General features: G+C 39.8%; 2 protein-coding genes across 2 annotated transcripts; both read right to left on the bottom strand.

The window, feature by feature from the left end:
• Positions 1 to 2,239: 2,239 nt before the first annotated feature.
• On the bottom strand, positions 2,240 to 11,257 carry LOC103068058 (transmembrane protein 70, mitochondrial-like). The gene is made up of 3 exons (XM_088149223.1): positions 10,967 to 11,257; positions 9,716 to 9,827; positions 2,240 to 2,694 (listed from the first exon to the last, which is right to left on the bottom strand). Exons 1-3 carry the CDS (start codon positions 11,186 to 11,188, stop codon positions 2,258 to 2,260), a joined length of 771 nt encoding a protein of 256 aa, XP_088005349.1. The 5' UTR covers positions 11,189 to 11,257; the 3' UTR covers positions 2,240 to 2,257.
• A 507-nt stretch (positions 11,258 to 11,764) lies between these two features.
• On the bottom strand, positions 11,765 to 20,514 carry HAUS3 (HAUS augmin like complex subunit 3). The gene is made up of 4 exons (XM_007439915.4): positions 19,046 to 20,514; positions 15,590 to 16,026; positions 14,608 to 14,833; positions 11,765 to 12,792 (listed from the first exon to the last, which is right to left on the bottom strand). Exons 1-4 carry the CDS (start codon positions 19,955 to 19,957, stop codon positions 12,568 to 12,570), a joined length of 1,800 nt encoding a protein of 599 aa, XP_007439977.1. The 5' UTR covers positions 19,958 to 20,514; the 3' UTR covers positions 11,765 to 12,567.
• Between the last annotated feature and the right edge of the window lie 290 nt (positions 20,515 to 20,804).

The raw sequence follows: 20,804 nt of genomic DNA on the forward strand, positions 1-20,804 counted from the left end.
ACAAAGACCATATAGCCAAGAATAAGGTGAAGCAACCTGCGCATCACCCATTTCCCAAAGCAAATACAAACACAAATATACACAAACAAAAGCTTACAAACAGAAAATATTGGTTACGTATACTCATGTAGACAGTCGTCAGAATCCAAAACATACGTCAAACTGCCTGTCACTCACACCCATTCGCTGAATCAGCTGCCCAAAATTCAAACACAGCAGTGCAGTTTCCTTTATCCCTGGATCCATTCTGCACCTGCCCTGGGCTTGCACTTACTTGCACAGCCACTCACGGTGCTTTCACCTGGAACCTGCACCTCACAAGGTTCTTCCAAAAGATATTGCCTGGCCAAATTAAAATTCCCCAAAGTGTATCTTCAAACAGATAGTGGCAGGAGTGCGCTGCAAGCCATGAACTGCCTCCCCTCTCATCCTGTCAATCTGAGTCATGGCACAAACTGGGGTGGCCAAAACCCGACTCACCTAAAACGACCAAACCACTTAGAAGATACAGTCTAAATTTATTAACATGCAAATGATGAAATAGTGTACACTGGGCTCCCAGCAAAGCATCAGCAGCTTGTTCGACAGCCCCGAGCAAAAGCAGAACCAGAGCTTATATAGTTTTGGCCTAGATTTTGTGATCTCTTACAATAGTATATTGTATTGTTCATATTATAGTAGTGAATTCATTGGTAAACCAAGTGACTATTGATAAGTATAAAATTTAAGTATGTATCTTTAGTTTGTATTTTTTCCCCCTAAGATTAAAGATGTTTTGTTTAAATAAACAAACCAACCAACCCTTGGCCTGCTGCAATGCAAAGGCAAAACAAAGAAAAAGGCAGACATGGTGTAAATTACAGCAAGATGTTGGACTGTTTTAGATAAACCCATCTAGGTGACCCTCTTATTATTTATCCCTTCCTACTAAATCAGCATGCTAGCTATACTATTTCTGAGATATGGTCAGTTGGTCAATGAATAGAAGCAATTTGGTTTACTGGGCCACAGGTTCCTGACTGATTCTTCTCGCTGTTGCCACTCAGGTCAATTCAGCTTGCTGTGTTTTCTTACAAGGGCACTTTAAGCAGTGTGTGTGTGTGTGTGTGAGAAAGAGAGAGAGACATCTCACAGGTTTGGTAGTGAATGGAACTTACATATGTATTGGGGGGCGGTACCTTTTACCACCACACACAATATAAAAAATTTAACTGTTTTTATTCACCAGTCTTCCCGAGATGAAACAAGTCTTACTGCTGTTGTCACTTATGCCAGAACCAGAGAATACTATGGTTTTATTACTATTAACTCTTGTAATATTTGTTCATATGAATAGGCATAAGAAATATTAATAAAATCAGAGTGTGCCAACAATCCAAAATCATAGGAACCCTTCACTTAAGAACATTTTTGAAAGAAAAAACAATAATTTGTGTATCCACCAGCTGTGAATAACTGTATTTCACTTATTAGAAAGCCAATTATGCCTCTGTATTTATTTAACAATGGATGCTTTTCGAGCATTCCAGAAGGGGGCTTCCATTCAAAGGCGTCAGACTGGGATTCGGGTAATGAGTTCCTCTAGTGGTTTCTAAGTGATAAAAACCTTTAATTAAGCTCACCCATTCTTTAGCTTCCCATCATTGCAAATTGTAACTCCCTCAATAATAAGAGTTTTGGAAAATCTGAAGGCCATCTCAATAAGCAGAAACTTAAAATATAAATAAAAACACATATTCCTTAAAATTGAGCTAGTTCTTAGAACTGAGAGAGGAATTCTTTGGGGATTGCAACAGTCCACTTGTGAATTGGATGCTTGTCCTTGGCTGCCCTCCATATGTATATTTATTATTATTCTTTTATTCAGTGTTCACTTGGTTAGCCACCCAGAGTAACTTATGTGAGATGGGTGGCCATATAAAATAATCTAGGGCTGTATCTATTGGGGGAGGGATTATTTTGTAATGAACTCCAGTTCTATTAATCAAAAGCACTGCAACATCTCAAAAGATCATTGAAGTGGCCTGCAGTTCACAAACACCTGGGGCATAAGAAATTACTGCTATATTACTTTATAGTCTTTTTGCACAACAGACTAACAAGCCTATTCCTAAAACACTTTTAATCACAGTCATCAATATGAACAAAGCTAGAGTAATGGAGAAAAAAACAAGGTCATCTAGAATCTAAAAGAATTCTGAATAGCAAGCACAGAAATAAGGTATTTTATACAGAAGGATTTTGACATTTTAGAATTTTATTTGTCTTTTGAGTCTTTCAAATCAAACTCAGAGGCTTTGTCATAGCCCATAAGATGGTTGTAGTCTTGAGGATAATGAAAAAGGAATGGGTTAACAAGCATTGCTTTTCTGTGAACATAAAATGTTGTGAACATTTTGCTGATGTCTGGAACAGTTACATCCTTTTGATGGAATACAGTTTCCCTTTCTTTCAAAATACCACTGTATGTAATTGCTGTGTATGTCTCTATTTTAGCTTTATGGTACAGCCGGATGACATATCTCTTGGTAATTAAATGGAAGAGAAGTGGCATCAGGAAAATAAAGAGTAGTGTGACACTGTAAAGAGCAATTTCCAAGTGGAGTTTGTCAACATTTAAGCCAAACTTGAATATGATACCAAGCAACACGGAAGTAGCAAGTATACAGGTGATAACACAGAAAATTCTCACTTCTGCAAGAAAAAGAAAAAAAAACAGGTTCAAATTGGCTCCCAACCACATACAATAGCATGCAATCATGCTTAAAAGCTTGTGAACCCTTTTGAATTTTCAATAACTCTGCATAAATATGACTCAATAAAGAGTACCCAGTTAAACAAATGAGTCTAAAACATTATACTAAGGTCGTCTTATGCAAGGAAGTAAGCCAAGGAGAGAACCATGCGGTTGCAAAACTGCCCATACTTTGTCTTTGCAAACAGGCTTCCTCCAATCACGAGCCTTATGTAACTGACGTCAGCTGATGCCGAACAAACCAATTGGAACACATCCTATTGGAGGTGGAGAGCGTGTAGGCAGTGCGCAGATGCGACAGGGACCGGTAATGTCACAGCATTCTGAGCCCATAAAGATGTTGGAAAATAAAAAAATAAATAAGCGAATATCTTACTCTGCAAAATTCAAACTGAATGTAATCAGTTATGCAAAAGAGCATGGAAATAGAGCTGCAGAGAGACAGTTTGGACCTCCTCCCACTGAGTGTATCATGTAAATGTTACCTAATTAGTAAATAAAAATGTGTTCTGCTTTATCTTTAAAATATTGATTTCTTAATTTTGGGTTGGAAAAGTGGGGGTTGTCTTATACATGGGGGCATTCATGGAAAAATACGGTATATACAGTGGTACCTCTAGTTACGAACTTAATCCGTTCTGTGACTCTGGTTGCAACTCGAGTTGGTCTCAAGTCGAGGTAAATTTTCCCATAAGGTTCAATGTAAATACGGTTAATCCGTTCCACCCTCCAAATTTGGTTGCACCACGAGGCAAATTTCCCCATAAGGTTCAATGTAAATACGGCTAATCCGCCCTCCGAATTTGGTCGCACTCCAAGGTAAATTTCCCCCATAAGGTTCAATGTAAATACGGCTAAACAGTCCTGAAACATATGCATTTTATTTTTAAACCTCAAAAACCTTCCAAATGCCACAAAAACCTTCCAAACGCCACAAAACACACCATAAGCCTCACTGAACATCTCCTTGCTACCGCGATCTCGCCCACAGGAAGCCACGACCGCGTGGCAGCAGGGAAAATGGTCGCGGATCCGGTTCGTAAGTAGAGGCAAGTTCGTAAGTAGAGGTACATTTTTGGGGCCGGAGCTGGTTGTATCTCGAAAATTTCGTAAGTAGGGGCGTTCGTAAGTAGAGGTACCACTGTATTTGTGTGTGGCAAAAGTATGTGAACCTCTATGATGATTTCATCTGAAGGGGAAATTAGAGTCAGGTGTTTCAATCAATGGGATGATAATGAGGTGTGAGTGTGGGAGGTCCTGCCCTATTTAAAGAACAGAATTCTGGGTATTCACTATCGAAGTCTGATATTCACAGCACAGGTATGTGGAAGTATGTCATGGCTCGAATAAGAGAGATTTCTGAGGACTTCCAAAAAAGAGTTGTTGATGCTCCCTAGGCTGGAAAGGGCTACAAAACTATTTCCAAAGATTTTGGACTCCAATAGTCCACTGTCAGACAGATTGTGTACAAATGGAGGCAATTTAGCACCACTGTTACCTTCCCCAGGACCAACAGAGATACCACCAAGAGCAAGGCATGTCATACTTTGGGAGGTCTCAAAGAACCCCAGGGTAATGTCTAAGAAACTAAAGGACTCTCTTGCATTGGTGAATGTCAGTGTTCATGAGACCACTATCAGGAGAACACTGGAAACAATGGCGTGCACGGCAGGGTTGCAAGGAGAAAGCCACTATTCTCCAAAAAGAACACTGCTACCTATCTACAGTTTGCAAAATACCATGTGGATACACCAGAAGGCTATTGGAAGAATGTTCTGTGGATGGTTGAGACTGAAATAGAACTTTTTGGCTTGAATGCAAACTGTTATGTTTCACAAAAGGCAAACCCTGCATTCCAGCATAAGAACCTTATCCCATCTGTGAAACATGGTGGTGGCAGTACCATGGTATGGGCCTGATTTGCTGTCTCTGGACCAGGACGACTGTCCATCATTGATGGAACTATGAATTCTGTTGTACCTGCAAATTCTACGGAAAAATAGCAGGGTATCTGTCTATGAACTGAAGCTCAAAAGAAAGTGGGTTATGTGGCAAAGCAATGACCCAAAACACACAAATTGTACGACCAAAAGTGGTTAAAGCAGAAGAAAGTTAATGTTTTGGAATGGCCAAGTCCAAGTCCTGACCTCAGTCCAAGAGAAATGTTGTGGAGGGACCTGATGCAGGAAGTTCATGCAAGGAAGCTCACCAACATCCCTGAGCTGAAGCTGTTCTGTAAGGAGGAATGGGCTAAAATTCCTCCAAGCCAAAGTGCAGGACTGATCAACAGTTATTGAAAACATTTAGTTGTGGACTTCAGGTGAGGAATTGCGAACTAACACTCTGCTTTTTCTCTGCTCCGAGTATCACAGGGGCATTACAGCCAAAACAGCAGCTGGATGCAGGATCCAGACTGCTGAAATTCTCTCTGGATTAAAGAGAGATCTTGAGATTACCCATATGTACTCTGGACAGTTGTTTTTGTGAGTAGATGGCAGAAACCAATGTTTTGGCAGCTGCTTGCAATCAACTGGGAGTCACAGGTTCCATCATGCTCTGAGCCACTAATGCAGCCTTTTATGGACTCAAGGTTCAACCAAACCTCTTTTCAATCACTGTGGAGCTTAATTTTTTAAACTTTTTTTTAACATTGAAAAATCTCCAGAACTGCAAATTTAGCATTCACTGGGTGAGTCTCTCTTCAATCCGTTTAAAAAGAAAGAAAATTATGTGTTTCTAGCTTTGTAAGTTCTTCATTTTTTGCAATATACATCAAAAGGGTGATTATAGTATTGTTTTTGGAAAGTTTTTAAACACTAAGAGTTTTGATGAAATTGATTTAAAGAAAGACTCTGAAGTTAATTCGAAAGACCCTCTGTGTGGGAACCATTTTTCTTGCTTACATTCCAAACTGGTAACAAGACTTTGAAGGCTGATCACTAGAGGGCAACAGATGGCTACTTTAAAGGAAATGTTTGATATGTTGGCTCAAGAAGTACTTCAGTTATTTAACTCTATACTGGAACCAAAAGTTGTTACTGAAGAGGAACAAGTCCTTTTGAAGATAAATGAAATGGACTAAGGTGGACTTAAAAATTATAACCTACTGTTTCTAAATTTGTCTCTTCATGGCAACCCTTCCTAGATTACGTGTTTGGGTTGGGAAAAAATGAAGCTTTGATTGTGGGATTTAATTATTAGATGGTTTGTGTTGATAGAAATAATGTGAATTAGGATTAAATAGTGGTAGAAGATTTTTTTTTTTAATTTGTATTCATATCTGTATTGGAGATAGTTGGAAGTCACTGTTTCATCTTTCTACTTGATCTCACTGTTAGTTTTTGTCTTTTTCTTTTAGTTCTATCTTCTCTTTCCTCTATACTTTCTGATTTGTATTTTAATTGTACGCTTTATATATCTTAATAAAAGTTTTGATAAAAAAATTATAACCTACAAGAGATGGAAACATTGGATTTACAAATGGAATTGGATGATCATTTAAAAAGTAAAAAAGACATTAAAATAGTGTATCAAAAGAATGATGTGGATTACCTTTTTAAATTGGAATATAAGAGATCTACTAGACTTACTGTACAGAAATTACAAATGGATTTGGATAAAGATGACAAGAATTTTGAAATAAGAGACAAAGATAGAAGAAAGCAGAAGTTAGAACTTTATTTATGGGACTTAAGCACTGCTGGGAGGAAGAAGAAGAAAAAAACCAAATTGGTATTTGATTATGGTTAAATAATGAACTGCTCTCTGGTGATGTTTACTGTTTATTTTGGCTGAACAGTTCCTTTTGGAAATGTTCAACTGGCTGTAATGGATTTGCAACATCTACTATTTTATATGTAAATAAGGAATTACTATTTCTGATAATGCTTAATAAGTTTTAATTTTTGTAACGTTTAATTGTTAATTGAGATTAGATTTTGATTATTAAAGAGAGGGATTAGGGGGATTTTGATTAAATGGAAAGGGGGACTACTTGTTAGGTATTTCTCTCAACTTTTACTGAACCTTTGCTGATTAATAAGGAGAGATGAAGATTAGAGATGAGTTTATAGAAAATGGGGTGAGGTATGGAATGAAGATGTATTTGGTTGTATTTTAAGAGACAGTGATAAGTTATTAATGTTTTATATACTTGCTGGGGATGAAGGGGGAATTTTTTTTTTTTTGAAGTGGGGATATTTTTCTGCACTTTTAAAATATTTTAATGTACTTCTGTATTAAGTTTTTGTATCAGTTTTATCTGTTTACTTTAATTCTTAATAAAATTATTGAAAAAAACCAAAACATTCAGTTGCAGTTATTGCTGCACAAAGGGGGCATACCAGTTCCTGAAAGCAAAGGTTCACATACTTTTGCTACACACAAATATGTAGCTTTGGATCATTTCCTTCAATAAATAAATGAACAAGCATAATATTTTTGACTTAATTGGGTTCTCTTTTATCTAGTTTTAGGACTTGTGTGGAGAACTGATCGTGTTTTATATCACATTTATGCAGAAATATTGAAAGTTCAAAAGGGTTCACAAACTTTTAAGCACCACTGTATAACCAGACAATTCAAGAACTACTCTGTATTCCATTTACATCCATTTGCATTTGTAACATCCTGTTGAATGTAAGAAGGGAGAGCCACCTTCTTACATTCAACAGGATTGACTTCTGAACTGATGTAGTTCGGGTGACAGAGCTAAATGAAATCTTTAGCAATCTGCAGTTGTTTGAATGGGAAGCTGAAAAGTGGCACTTGCTGTAGCTGTCATCACTCTTATAAGAAACCACAGCTTTTCCTGGGCTTACATGGCAGCCAGAAAAAGCATATTTTCTTTAAGGAGGTGCCAACAAGTGCAGTGAGCTTGCCTACCTCCCCTTCTGAAGCACCTTTTCTGCTTCACATCTAAATAGCTGCACATCTCTAACAATTTTATACTTGCTACATGGAGAGGCACAACTGAATGTGGAATGACTTATTTGAGAGCAGACATCAATATAACAGCACTTTCAGGAGGCAATTTCCCCAACTGTTTGGCATGTTCTTCTATTATGTTTAAAAAATTCTTTGGACATTCTTCTGAACTACTTCCCAAAAGTCAGCGAAACTATTAATAAGTAAAGAACAGAAGGAGTCTAAACTGAAAACAGAAGAGAACAGGGTCATCCATGGGGGCGGTCAAGATCAGGGCCACAATGTGCAATCAAAGTCCCACCCCTTAGTTACACATAGACGCCCTGCCAGGCAACTAAGATATAACCTGAATGGTTAGAAATTTTATAACTGGTTAGAAATTTTTAAAAACATCAAGAACAGATGAAAACAAACAAGACATGTTTTGTTTTAAAAAAGGACTGTGAAAAGCAGCCAAGCTGGGTGGGGATTCCAATGTTGACTGATAACTAAGAACTTGCAGTAGTTCCAGATAGCTACAATTAGTGGTGAGGGCTGCAGAGTGGTATAGTTCAGTAACATCTGAAGACTCAGTTTTCTCTTTGCTTTAAATTTACAAAGGTAATGTAGGTTTTGAAGAGTCGCATGTTCGCCTCAGAGTTAAGTCTTAATGAGTTCAGTGAAACTTGTTCCTTCAGATATACTGGATACGAATTCTCATAACTATCAAAAAGCATGGCCATAAAGGTCACAAGAGTGGTAGTTAATTGCATCTAGAGTGTATCAATTTGGGAATAGGAGCTCCTAAAAATATATGACTTGAACTGCACCTAGGCAGTACAGTGGTACCTCGGGATACGAACTTAATCCGTTCCGTGACTCTGGGCGTATCCCGAGTTGGTCGTAACCCGACGCAAACTTCCCCATAGGGTTCAATGTAAATTCGGTTAATCCATTCCACCCTCCGAATTTGGTCGCACCCCGAAGCAAATTTTCCTATAAGGTTCAATGTAATTACCGTTAATCCGTTCTGGCGTCCGTGGACCACGCATCAGGGGCGGGAAAATGGCCGGGTGCTGCGCGGCAGGAAAACGGCCGGGCGCCGCAGGGCGGGAAAAAGGCCGGGCGCCCCACGGCGTGGCGGGAAAATGGCCGCGGACCATGTGTCGGGGTGGAAAAATGGCCGCGGACCACGTGTCAGGGCGGGAAAATGACCATGCCCCGAGGCGGAGTTCGCACATCGAGGTAAATTTTTGCAGCTGGAGCTGGTCGTAACCCGAAAAGTTCGTTAGTAGAGGCGTTCGTATCCCGAGGTACCACTGTATCTCAAAAACCAAGAGAAAATAATGTAGTTCGGCTACACTTTGGAGTGTAGTTCGGCTACACCCAGCTGGCTATTACTCATTCTTCATGTGGTTGTACACAAAATTCTACTGACAACATCATATTATTATCATATTTTTATCCTGCCTTTTTTATATATAACTCAAGGCGGTGAACATACCTAATACTTCTGCCTCCTATTTTCCCCACAACAATAACCCTGTGAGATGGGTTGGGCTGAGAGAGAATGAAGAGTTTTTGCATTAGCCAGGAAATTCATTTCCATTTTTGTCTTAGGCTTAATTCAAGGCAGCAGAGAATCTTGTTTAAATCCAACTGCTTCATGGATTGTTGTTGTCCACTCATCAGCATTTCTTTCCTTCTAGCCCCTGTGTTTTCCAACAGACTAAAAGGAGCCATTAAGATACCCTAAAATTACTTTTAGTTTTTAGGCAAGATAAAAAGTAATATGTAACAGAGAAAGCATCTTAATGTTTTTTCTCCTAGCAACTGCCCAGAGTCTCTGGGAGTTGGATGGCATATAAATTTTAAAAATTATTATTATTAGTCCCCAAATGCCTGGGTTAAGCTATCAGTCTCTTAAATAAGAGATTTAAGCACATAAACAAATAAATACAAGTTATCATTATGCACTTTGCATACATTTCTATATGACAAGAATTCTCATTCATGAAAAAAATAAAAATAAGAAGCTCTGCCCAACACACTTACCTAATACAGTTTTTGATAAATTTCCAGTATAAATTAATCTTCCAAATTCTGAATGTTCCTCCAGGGATGATGTACCAAAGTGGCAGAGAGACTCTGCATGGGGAAATAAAACCTAGGGGACAAATACCATATACAACCAATAGTGTCAATATTTCTTTCAGTACATTTTCTCATATATAAACCTACAGACATATATAAACATACATACACAGCCACACTTTCTTCTAGCAACTAGCTTAAGGGACCATCCTTAGAGCCTGGCTGAGATTGGCAAGCTGCTGCCCTACTTCTAACCACGGTTCCCTTTGCTATGTGAGTGAGGTATGGGCCACATGAAAGGGTAAGCTGCAGTGTCCATGATTCAGAGGTATTTATGTATAAGATTTATATGTCCACCCATCTTCTACAAGGGCCGCTAACAACAACGTACAATGATAAACAAAACTCAACAAAATTAAAACTATTAGATACCACCATGGTGCCATAACATTCCCATCCCAGATATCCTGATCCTCTATGAATATATCCAGTCCTCTTTTGGATCCATCCAAACTGCCTCCTATGATCACAACTGCCAGCAGCAAATTCCAGTTTAACTATTCACTCAAAGCCTGCAAAATGGAAAACAAATCCTGCAGTTGGTCCTGAATTTTCCTGTTTCGTTTTAATGAATAATCTCAAACTGTAACAATAGGAGAGAGGAGGAAAACTCCACCAGTCCAGGATTAATATAAAACTGCTGTACACTAGTTCAAAGAACCTGAGGTCCATTTGACTTTGAAATACATCTCCAATATATTATCTCTTAAATGCCCATCCTCAATAATCACATAAGCAATTTCAAGTCAACGGAACGCCTCTGCTGCTATACGTGCGTTTCAAAGTATTTCTTACGAAATCAAGACTGGCCGTTTGCTTACAACTCCTACACCCTACTTTGGGGGGGGGGGAATAGGCGATTCGCGTCCCAGATTTTGTTCCGATTCCCTGCGGCTGGGCTTTGAACCCCCAACGTCCACCTTCCCAAGCGGTCTTCGGCTGAGCACAGGCGGCAGGGATCAGTCCAGGCTTTCTCAAGCCGGTGGCTGGGGAACTCTGGGAGTCACTGGGTTGCACCACCGGCGACAGACCCACACGCGCAACCTGCGAAGCTGGCAGGCCAGGAGCCGCGACTTAAGCCCCGGTGACATGCTTTCTACGGGAGCTCCCGGCCTCCCCCGCCGCGCAAGGAAGCGCCATGCGCTGCAGAACCTGCTTGTTTCCCGCCAGCCAAAAGCGGGACCCGAAGACGCCGGGCGAGCCAAGCGGCGTCCGCAGCCCGCAGCGGGGAGCCGTGAAGGGCTGGCGCGTCTCGGGGACTGCCGCCGCCGCCGCCGCCCTCTTCGTCTGCAGGAGCGCCCTACATCTTCCGGCGCCTTGCTGCCACAGTCGCAGGCCGGGAGCGTGGAGCCTCAGCCCGGCCACCAGCAACATCTCCTCCGCGGGGAGCCGCAGCTACCGGGAAAGGCAAGGCGGGCGCGGCCACCCCTTCCGGCGCACAGAGAGACCGAGGCGAGAGCGTCGCTGTGGGAAGAGCGCGGCCTTTCAAGCTCGGCGGCTCGGTCTGAAGGCGGGGCTGGGCGCTTTGGGAGCCAGTGGGGTCCGGATCAAATGCCAGGAACCCGACTGTTCCCGACCAAGGAATAGCGGGTTGGGAAGGACTCCGCGTGAAACGTGCTGCTTGAGGCACGCGGTCCTGGGGGGAGAGGAGCTTGGGTGTCCCGAGGCTGAATTTAGCGGTGGAAAGACGGTGGACGCTTTTGTCCTCGTTGGCGGCTCTAGGGGCGTAAAAAATAAAGTAGCGCTGCCGAGTGAATCTAAATTGCTCCTTAGTGAATCTGGCATAAGCCTTGGAAATGTCTCTCCCCCACCCCCGCGCCTTTTAATGTGAGGTACATATCCTATAAACATGCTACAAGGGAGTCCCTTTGCTCTTTACCGTACCTGGAATAAAATTTGTTTTCCAGAAGTGCTTGTACTATCATATTAGGAAATAAAAAAAGCACAGCCTTTGAGATGGTTAAAAATTTATTTGAAGTTTACATGTTTCAACTATAAAACTCTACTTTCAGTAGGATCAATATTTACAACCAAATCTAAAATATATGGAAGGATTTTATCTTTGGCTGTTAAATCAAGTACTAAGTACTAAGATGAAATGAACACAACTGTATATAAATGGAGAATACTCATAGGGAATTTGTGTGTGTGGGGGGGGTGTTATGTACCATACATACACATGCATACATACTCAAAGTACCTACTAGGCACAGAAGTGCAGATTTAATCACCCCCTAGAATAGCCCTTCCTATCTCAGTATCCACTTGCTGTCCTAATCTACAACTACAGTCGTAGAATGGTAGTTGTCCTTAAACACTATGGGAAAGCATGAGGTTGAGGAAGGCAGCTGTGGAATATTTCCCAAATTAGGATGGAATTTTAATGATCAGTATATTGATTCTGAGGACAAAAAAGAAAACCAGTGGAAAAACTACCGGCTAATGAGTTAATGTCCTACAGATTCCTCCAAAGTTGTATAATAAACCTAGGAAGTTTTGCAGCAAGTTCATATGGACTTAGTTATCTTTTTATATGAGAATATTTGCCAGATTCTATTTTGTCCTTGAGCTCAAGAGTATAATATATCTAGTTCCCCAAATAAGCCTTCACCCATAGAGGTGCCTTCAGAGTTTCCTTTAAATTTCCTGGTGCTGCAGCAACAGCCCTTCTGGTTAAATTTCAGTGCAAAAAATTGAATAGACAAAACTTTACCAAAAATGAAAATCTATGTTAGTAATTTAACATACAATCTTTAAGGGTTGGGTTGAGCCTTAACTTGTTGCTCCAATCTTTCCACAACGTTTTTCAAACGTTTTTCATCGTTGAAGAAATACATGCAGAGTTTTCTTTCCATCTGCTGTAATGTATTGTTTTCCAGGACCTTCTTCTTAGCCTTTATATCAGCAAGAAAATCCATAATAAGCTGGTTTATTTTATTCAACTGGAATTCCAGCTGGTGAAAATGTTCAGACAGTTCCTAAACATGAGAAAAATACAATGAGTTCAATACACATCTGTCCCAATATATCTTCCTAAAAATATCATCATACTAAAACTTTTATTTAGGCAACCATGAGCAGTTTCTGTCCGTATCTTTTTGAAATACACTTCTTTAAAATCAAAATTTGGAATTCTTGGCAGTCTCACATTTATATTGTAGACCAGGAATCTGAACATTTTGATTCAATCCCTTAGGCAAACCATTATTGGTCATTGGCAAGAACCCTCTGCTGAATGAAAAAGTATGGTTGGGTTCACACATTACATTAGATTGGGGGTCTCAAGCTCAAATATTCAAAAGTGCTGCATTAGAGCTAGTTCATTCGCCTGAAACCTTCTCATACATTGATACAAAAATAGTGTGTCAGATGAACAGCAACTTCACTTTGGTCACTTAGCTGACAGCATATCTTTAACCAGAACACCAACATCTGGTCTACGAAACCCATCTCAGAAGAGCTGCCCAAATCCTGCTTTTATTTTCCTTCCCTCTTCTTGCTGAGTAGAACAATTTTTCTTTCCTGCAGTCTTTTCAGACCTTCTGCTCCAGTAGAATTTCCAAATGACCTGACAAGCTGTTCACTGATTGCTGAGATAGCTTCTGGCGACAGGAGATGACTCAAACTCTTGATAAAACTGCCTCCAAGTGGCCTCTTTCTGTGCACCAATCTCAGGGTATACTTTGATCCACTGAGGAGATCCAGAAGAAGCATCTTAGCAGTGCAGGTGAAAGAGGCTGAGGCCAGAAAGTGTTTTTCCATCATAGTGCCAATGCTCCTGAAAAATCTCCTAGACTAGTGCCACCCCCACCTCTAATGACAGAATCCTGATAGTGAAGGAGGGCCTTTCTGGAAATTATTATTTCCCATTGGTAATATTTATTGAGTACTGTATTCATTCTTCATAAATCTGAATTGAGTGATGATATTATTTGGGTTTGTGGATTATTTTTACTGTGGATGTTTTATATTTTATGTTGTAGAAAGCTACTAGGAACCTGGAAAGATTCCACATATTTTTAAATACAAATTCAATAAAATAAAATATGTATTTTTGACCCTGGCTTAATTCCCTGAACCCAGTTTATGAACCATATAAAGAACTCCAGGAGGCAGGATATGACCCGATGAGATTTGGAAAAGGCAGGAACTGCTCAAGGCAAATCAGAAAACTTTAATGTTCTGTAATGTTTTTTAGAAGCAGCAGCTACTACAAATCCAGATTCTGTGATCAGGATTTTGTCCAGGGATAGCATATATAGCTAGAGACACCAGACAAAATGCAGTGGCTCTAGAGTACATACTATTTTCTGTCCTAGATACAGCTACAGAAAATTGGATCTTGTACAAACTTCACATAGGTAGTGCTGCAATTTTGTGATGGCTCTTGTTTCTCTCCCCACTGTGGAAACAAGAGATAGGATATGAAAGCCAGAGAAAACAGCTATCCTACTATTGTCACAATGGGGCAGGGGCTTCAAGCTTGGTGAATGAACATGCAACAGATGTCAATATGGATAGCTGATGGCACTAAGATGGTCAAGAAAAAAGGGCCAGCCTGAGCCAGAATATTTGGGCTAAGTCCAGAGTGTGTCAGAGATTTGGAAGGACTCAATTCTGCCTACCAGATTTATGGTAACTTACTATAGTGTTTAGATTAAACACATGTAATAACCACATCAAAAAGCTATATGAATAAGGTATTTTCTTATCATTACACTGAGTACTAAGAAAAGTACTGCTGAATACTCCATGAAACCACAATCTCAGGTGATCAAAATGCAATTACTTACCTGATTACTAAGACAGACACTTTGTTCTTTGCAGTATATAGAATCATGAAGAATAGTTAAATCAGCATCCATCTTTGATAGAAAAAGAATTTGTTCTTGCCCAGCTATCACTAATTGATCAAGCACTGATACTGAATCCAGGTGTAACTTTTCAGCCATCTCCTCAAGTCTTTCATATGTTCTGAATAATTGCTTTGGATTCTTTCCTTCCAGAAGTTGACACATCCTTTAAAATATGTACAGAAGTGGGATAGAAATACAGTGAAGTTAACACCACCAGTATTTCATTAACAGTGAAGTATTAATATAAGATATTAAATTATTTAATAAAATCTGTAAAATCTGGCTCAAATACAGCAGTTCAAGAGGTACTGGAGCTTTGCACCCATGCTATCTTTGGTTCAAGAGTCACGTTTGACATTATTTCTTGTGCTACCACTGTAATTCATTGTTTTAAATAAGTAAGATTAAGCACTGGCAAAGTAGGGCTGACTTTAGAATGACTGAATCCAACATTAGGCAGGTATAATACAGGGAGAACATTAAGCTAGCCTAATTTCATCTTGGTTGAAATGTTACCAAAGCTAGATGAAAAAGTACATTTGATGCAAAGTGGAACATCCCTACACTCTTTTATTCAAGGAAAGACGCAAGTAAATTATACTGTCCAATCAAAATTACAAAAACCCCAAATACTTGCATCTTAAAAGTGAACTTAGAACCTATTCATCTGAAAGTTTGGATGGGAGGTGGGACTACATCCATTGATTTTATTGGTAATCTCCATTTCAGCTTCCTATAGCTCTGCAAAAAAATGTTTTACTAACCTGGTAGTTAGTTTTCATGCAAGTATTCAGGTTAACAACCGCTTAACTAGAAACAACTTAAAATATTGTACAATAAAAAGAAAGTAAATGTCATATATATCTACAAGAGACTTTGTGTTTAGTTACTCAAAGTTTGAAGCAAGTCAACTTCTTACCTATGTGCTGCATTATCCTTTGACTCAACAGTGCTTCTTGGTGTCCTATGAAGGGATATAGAAGGCTCAGATGTTTCTGTTGTTCGCACTAAAATGTCACTGCTTGATTCCAGGACCTGCACTATATTTTCCAGTTGACGGCTGTTTTCCCTAAGTTTTTGAAATTCAATTTCATAGGCCAACTGAAGAAATTCAAATGATGCCTTTTGTTTGATCAGCTGGTTGCAGATCTGATCCTGCCTCGATATATAGTAGTCCTGTCGAGCAATTTGTAGATCAAAATCTCCTTTAACCACAGGCATATTCAACAGCTCTGCATTCTCCTTAATCAGCAAAGATAGGGTTTCACTGTTTATTTGTGATAAATCTATTTTTATTTTTGCAATGTCATTATTCAAGCTAGAAATTTTAGCTTCAAAATTTTCTTTTCCACGAGTCTGCAAAATTAATAAACAAATAGTGTGAGTTTCTCTTCAACTGAATTCTTATTAGTTAGCTCTTGAATTCCAGGAGTTCCCCTCTAATTATTTTTTCTATATTTACAATACCGTTCCATTCCTTTTCCTTCTCCTTCTCTCTGCCCATCCTACAACATCCAACAGAGTTGACATGCTCTGGGTCAACAATTGAATATCATCTTGGGAGATACAGGAAGCATGCCTTCTCTGTCACAGTACCTGCTCTATGGAATACATTTCCACCCCACCCTGGCATTTAAAAAAATCCCTGAAGATCTGGTTCTTCTCCCACACTCTAGGCCAGGATGGTATATAAGCTTGTTGCAACTATTTGAGGTCTATGTTTTGTCCCCAGAGTAGTGTGTTTTATTTTTGTTGTCTTCTTTTCATATCATGATGCTTTTAACCCTTGCTAGCTGTCCAGAATCACTTGGCTAGTGGTAAGCCATATAAAAATTGGATAAATCAATTCCATAACACACTATTTATTTGAAGTATAATTACAGCTGCCCATCTTTAAAATCTGAACTGCTGTAGAGCTGAGCCAGTGAGAAATATTTTGCAAAACTTCATTTGCTCACCAATTTCTTCTATACTTATTTTATTGAGACTATAATACACTTTGCTTGGCCCCTCCATTTTGGAAAGGCCACCATAATTGATTGCAACATAGAAACTATTCTATGAAGCAAATTCAGCCAACATTGATCCATATAAGAATGGAAACTTTTCAGAAGCCCGTAGTTCTCTTCTAACAAGGATTTCTAACTTCCCCATAAAAATAACTTCCCTTATTTTTAACATCCTTTTATTCTCTGTTTTATTCTGCTTTTTATATTTTTAATGTATTTATTAATTGTTTTTAGCTTTGTTGTACACCGCCCAGAGTCGCTTATGGTGAGATGGGCGGCTATATAAAAATTTTAATAAATAAATAAAGTTCCAATGTTACTGATTGATATGGATAAAACAGTTCTATTCAGAACTTGAATTTGAATATTCTGTAGTTACTCTGCATACATTTTATCAGCATATTTTATTTCTGGAATGGAAATCCATCTCCTTGTCTACTTGAGTCCCTTGTCTGGGAGATCCAATTGCCCCAGTGGCTGAAAGATCAAGGAAATAATTACCAGCGTGAGAATCAGTTATTTGGAGAATTTATTTATTTTATTCGATTTAGGTGCCAACTGACTCTTGACTAACTCTGGGTGGCTTATAGCATAAACAAGACAAAATAAAAATACAGTATAAAACAGAAGAGATAAAGAACAAGATGGTGAATCTGGCCAACAACACCAAACACATACAAACATATCCAAGAAGGGACCCCAACCACCTCAGCCCAGTGAGGTCTGTCATCAGGGTGGGAGCCACACGGATCTCAAGAGGAACTTCATTCCTGAGGGCAGGAGCATAACAGATAAGGCACACTTCCTGGTTCTGATAGATGACAGTATTAATTGAAGGAACCCAGAGTGTGCCAATCCTGTCAGCTCTTACTAGTAAGGCAGACACCACAGGAGATAGGCAATCCCTCAAGTAACCAGGCCCTATCCCATGTAGGACTTTACAGGTCATAACCAGCATCTTGAATCACACTCAGAAGCACATTGGTAACCAATGCACCTCACAAAGCAGGGGTGTTACATAGGTATATCAAGGCATGCCCATCACTGCCCGCACTGCTGCATTCTGGACCGGTGGAAGCTTCTGAGTAATCTTCCAGGGCAGCCCCATGTAGCGTGCAGTGCAACATTCAAGCGATGAAGTGACTAGGGCATGCATAGTGACTGTCTGAAGGGCCTCTCAATACAGGAAAGGAAGGAATTGCGCAAAGGCCTTCCCGACTATAGATGTCAACTGCTCATTGAGCAGAGCTGAGTTCAGCAAGATCTCCAAATTGTGCAGTACTTTTGAAAGGTTAAAGATGGAATATTCTTAAATCTAGGTGGCTCTAATATCCACAGCCCCTCAGTCTTGATAGTACTGAGTCAGAGTTGGTTCTTCCCCATCCAGGCCTGTACAATCTCCAAGCACTGGAAAAGAACCTTGACAGCCTCTCTTGGCCAGTGCGGGGTCAAAAGATATAACTGGATATAATTATCATATTGCTGATACCAAACTCCAAACCAGTAAATGACCTCACCCAGGGGTTTCATGTAGATGTTGAACAGGAAGGGACATAGCACTGAGCCCTGTGGCATCCCACAAAAGAGGGGCCTAGGGAGCTATCTCTCCCCCGCAGCCAACACCAACTGGAATTGGCCCTAAAGGAAGAGAATGGTGCCCCCAATTCCCAAAACTGGTCTAGAAGGATACCATGGTATTGAAAGTCACTGAGAGATCAAGAAGCACAAGAATGGATGCAACACCTCCATCCTGGCTCCAACACATGTCATCTATAAGTGTGACTAAGGCTGACTCTGTACTAAATCCTGGTCTGAAATCCAACTGAAACAGGCCTAGATAATCCACTTCCTCCAGGGTCCTCTGCAACTGCTGTTCAACCACCTTCTCTAAAAAGATTGGAAACAGGATGATTATCTAAAAGTGTTGGCTCCAGGAATGGCTTCTTGAAGACGGGGCCCACCATCATCTCCTTCAAGGCTGAAGGTACCACCCCCTCCCTCAAAGACCATGCAGGTCATCTTTCTGGCTGCGTTAACAACCCAGAAGGGGTCTGGCTCCAACAAACAGGTGGCTGAACAGCACAGAGAACCCTGTCTACTTCCTCAAGAATCACTGACTCAAACTCATTCCAGCTGCAACCTCAAGACCAGCCAAGGTCCAACTCAGTGTGGATCTGAGCAACTTATATTTCATTTTCAGGATCAATCCGTTCTGAAATGCTAAATGAGTTTGCCCAAAATAATGAGTGCCAGTCTAGGGAACATTTAAGAGTTCAAGTCAACTCAGTCTGAATTCAGAGGCTGCTTAAAATCATGTGTTTAAGACAATAGCACTATGCCTGAGTATGCAAACATCATCATCTTACCTTTTTTAAAGAACAGATACTCTTCTCTGCCCACTGAAGACCAGATCTCATACTTAGGTTCTTAGCTCGCTGTTGAATTAATTGATGCTGAGCACAAATATATGCCATTTGCAACCTAGTCAGTTCTAATCTTTCATCACATATATCATTGCTTCCTTCACAACTGCAGGGCTTACTTATATGTACAAGTTGAAAATTTTCTTCATTAGAACTTTCCACCAATTCAGATATACCCTGGAAAAACTGTTTTTTTGTATATGAAGTGAGAGCTCCAGTGCTTTGTTCTTCTTGATACAAATAATTATCTAAAGCAAGTTGGGTTAGCAGCACAGGATGAGGATCCAGTTCTTGTCCAGCTGCAACAGCAAAAAAAGAAGCAAGCTTCTTAACTCCTTCAGTAAGAATCTGAAGCTCATTGTTTATTTTTATATTCATGGCCATGAAGTTCCCTTGACCCTCTTTCAGGATTTTAGGTTCTTCCTCGCCCCTTTCTTTAATCTTTAAGGAAACAAAGCTATTAGCCGAGGCCATGATTTGAAGCTTGTTACGTCGATGAATCTTTAGCTGTTTAATCTTTTGAAGAGTTTGAAATTCATCTTCTAACATTTTAAGATTTTCCTCTTCTTCTTCATCATTATTAGTGTTCAAATCAAAAGGCTTAGAAATCTTGAGAACTTCATCAAGAGCCTCTTCTCCTAAAATAGGTTTTGATGATTTTAGGAGAGCATTAAATGACTGCAACTCTTCTTTGGATAATACATGACGTTCGTTCAAAGCTGTACAAAACCACTCCAGAAATGATTTATCTTCCAGAGTTTCAAATAACCAGTCAAAGTCTTCTCCATTAAGTGAATCTGCCTTTAAATATCCTGTTCGCTTTAGAGTTTCAATAAACCTAGCTCCACCATCCATAATTCTGACTTCAAGTGTCGATGCTGGATATTGTAGCTGCTTGCTACCAGGCTTTCAATTATAGTAAACAAAAGTATGGGATAATGACGAGATTAGTTTTACAAAGTTCTGTATTCTATCAATTTATTTAGAAAACCATTGCATGGTTTTAAACCAATTAGAATTTTGCATATCGATAACAATGCATTTCAACAGTCAGTAGCAAAATAAAACAGAAATTAAACTGAGTGAGCTAAAAAAGCCCCTACTGACTCTTTCTAGGAAGCAAGTAAATTGCTTTAAACTTCCAAAAAAAAGCTAAATTCCTTTCTACTCATTTCCTATTCAAGTCCCTTTTCTTTGGAAATTAACAGAGCTATTACTTCGTATTAATCCCCAGTGTCCTTTCCTAGGTTTATTAGCTAGTGATCACAGGGATCCACCCGCGTACGATTCAAATGCAAGAGACCTGTAGGGCTGAAGAGCATCCGCACACCTACAAACCCCAAACCATCGCGCGCCAGCCGCGGGAAAGAGAAACTGCCCTGCTTTGGCGGGCGGGAGCCGGGAGGGATTCGAACTTCCGCCTTCTCGCGATAACCAGCTACAGAGTCTCGCGAGAGCCAGCCAAGTTCTCCCGAGTTCATAGAGATTTAATTTAAAGCGTTTGAACGCTGACCTTTAGGCTGTTTAAGATCTCAGAGTGATAGGGCTTAACACGAAGAATAATTTAAAAAAGGATAGCATATTTCAGAGGTAAATGGCTACAGCAAGATTGAAAGTGGAGCCATCAGAATCTGCAGCTTGTAACTTCTGGGAACTGCCTTTCCCATTACGTCCAATACTCCCAAGAGCCGGGAGCCTGTTC

Source organism: Python bivittatus, unplaced genomic scaffold (assembly GCF_059951505.1).
Source record: "Python bivittatus isolate LINGU-HERP-01145 unplaced genomic scaffold, Pbiv_v1 ctg000590_np1212, whole genome shotgun sequence".
Lineage (NCBI taxonomy): Eukaryota > Metazoa > Chordata > Lepidosauria > Squamata > Pythonidae > Python > Python bivittatus.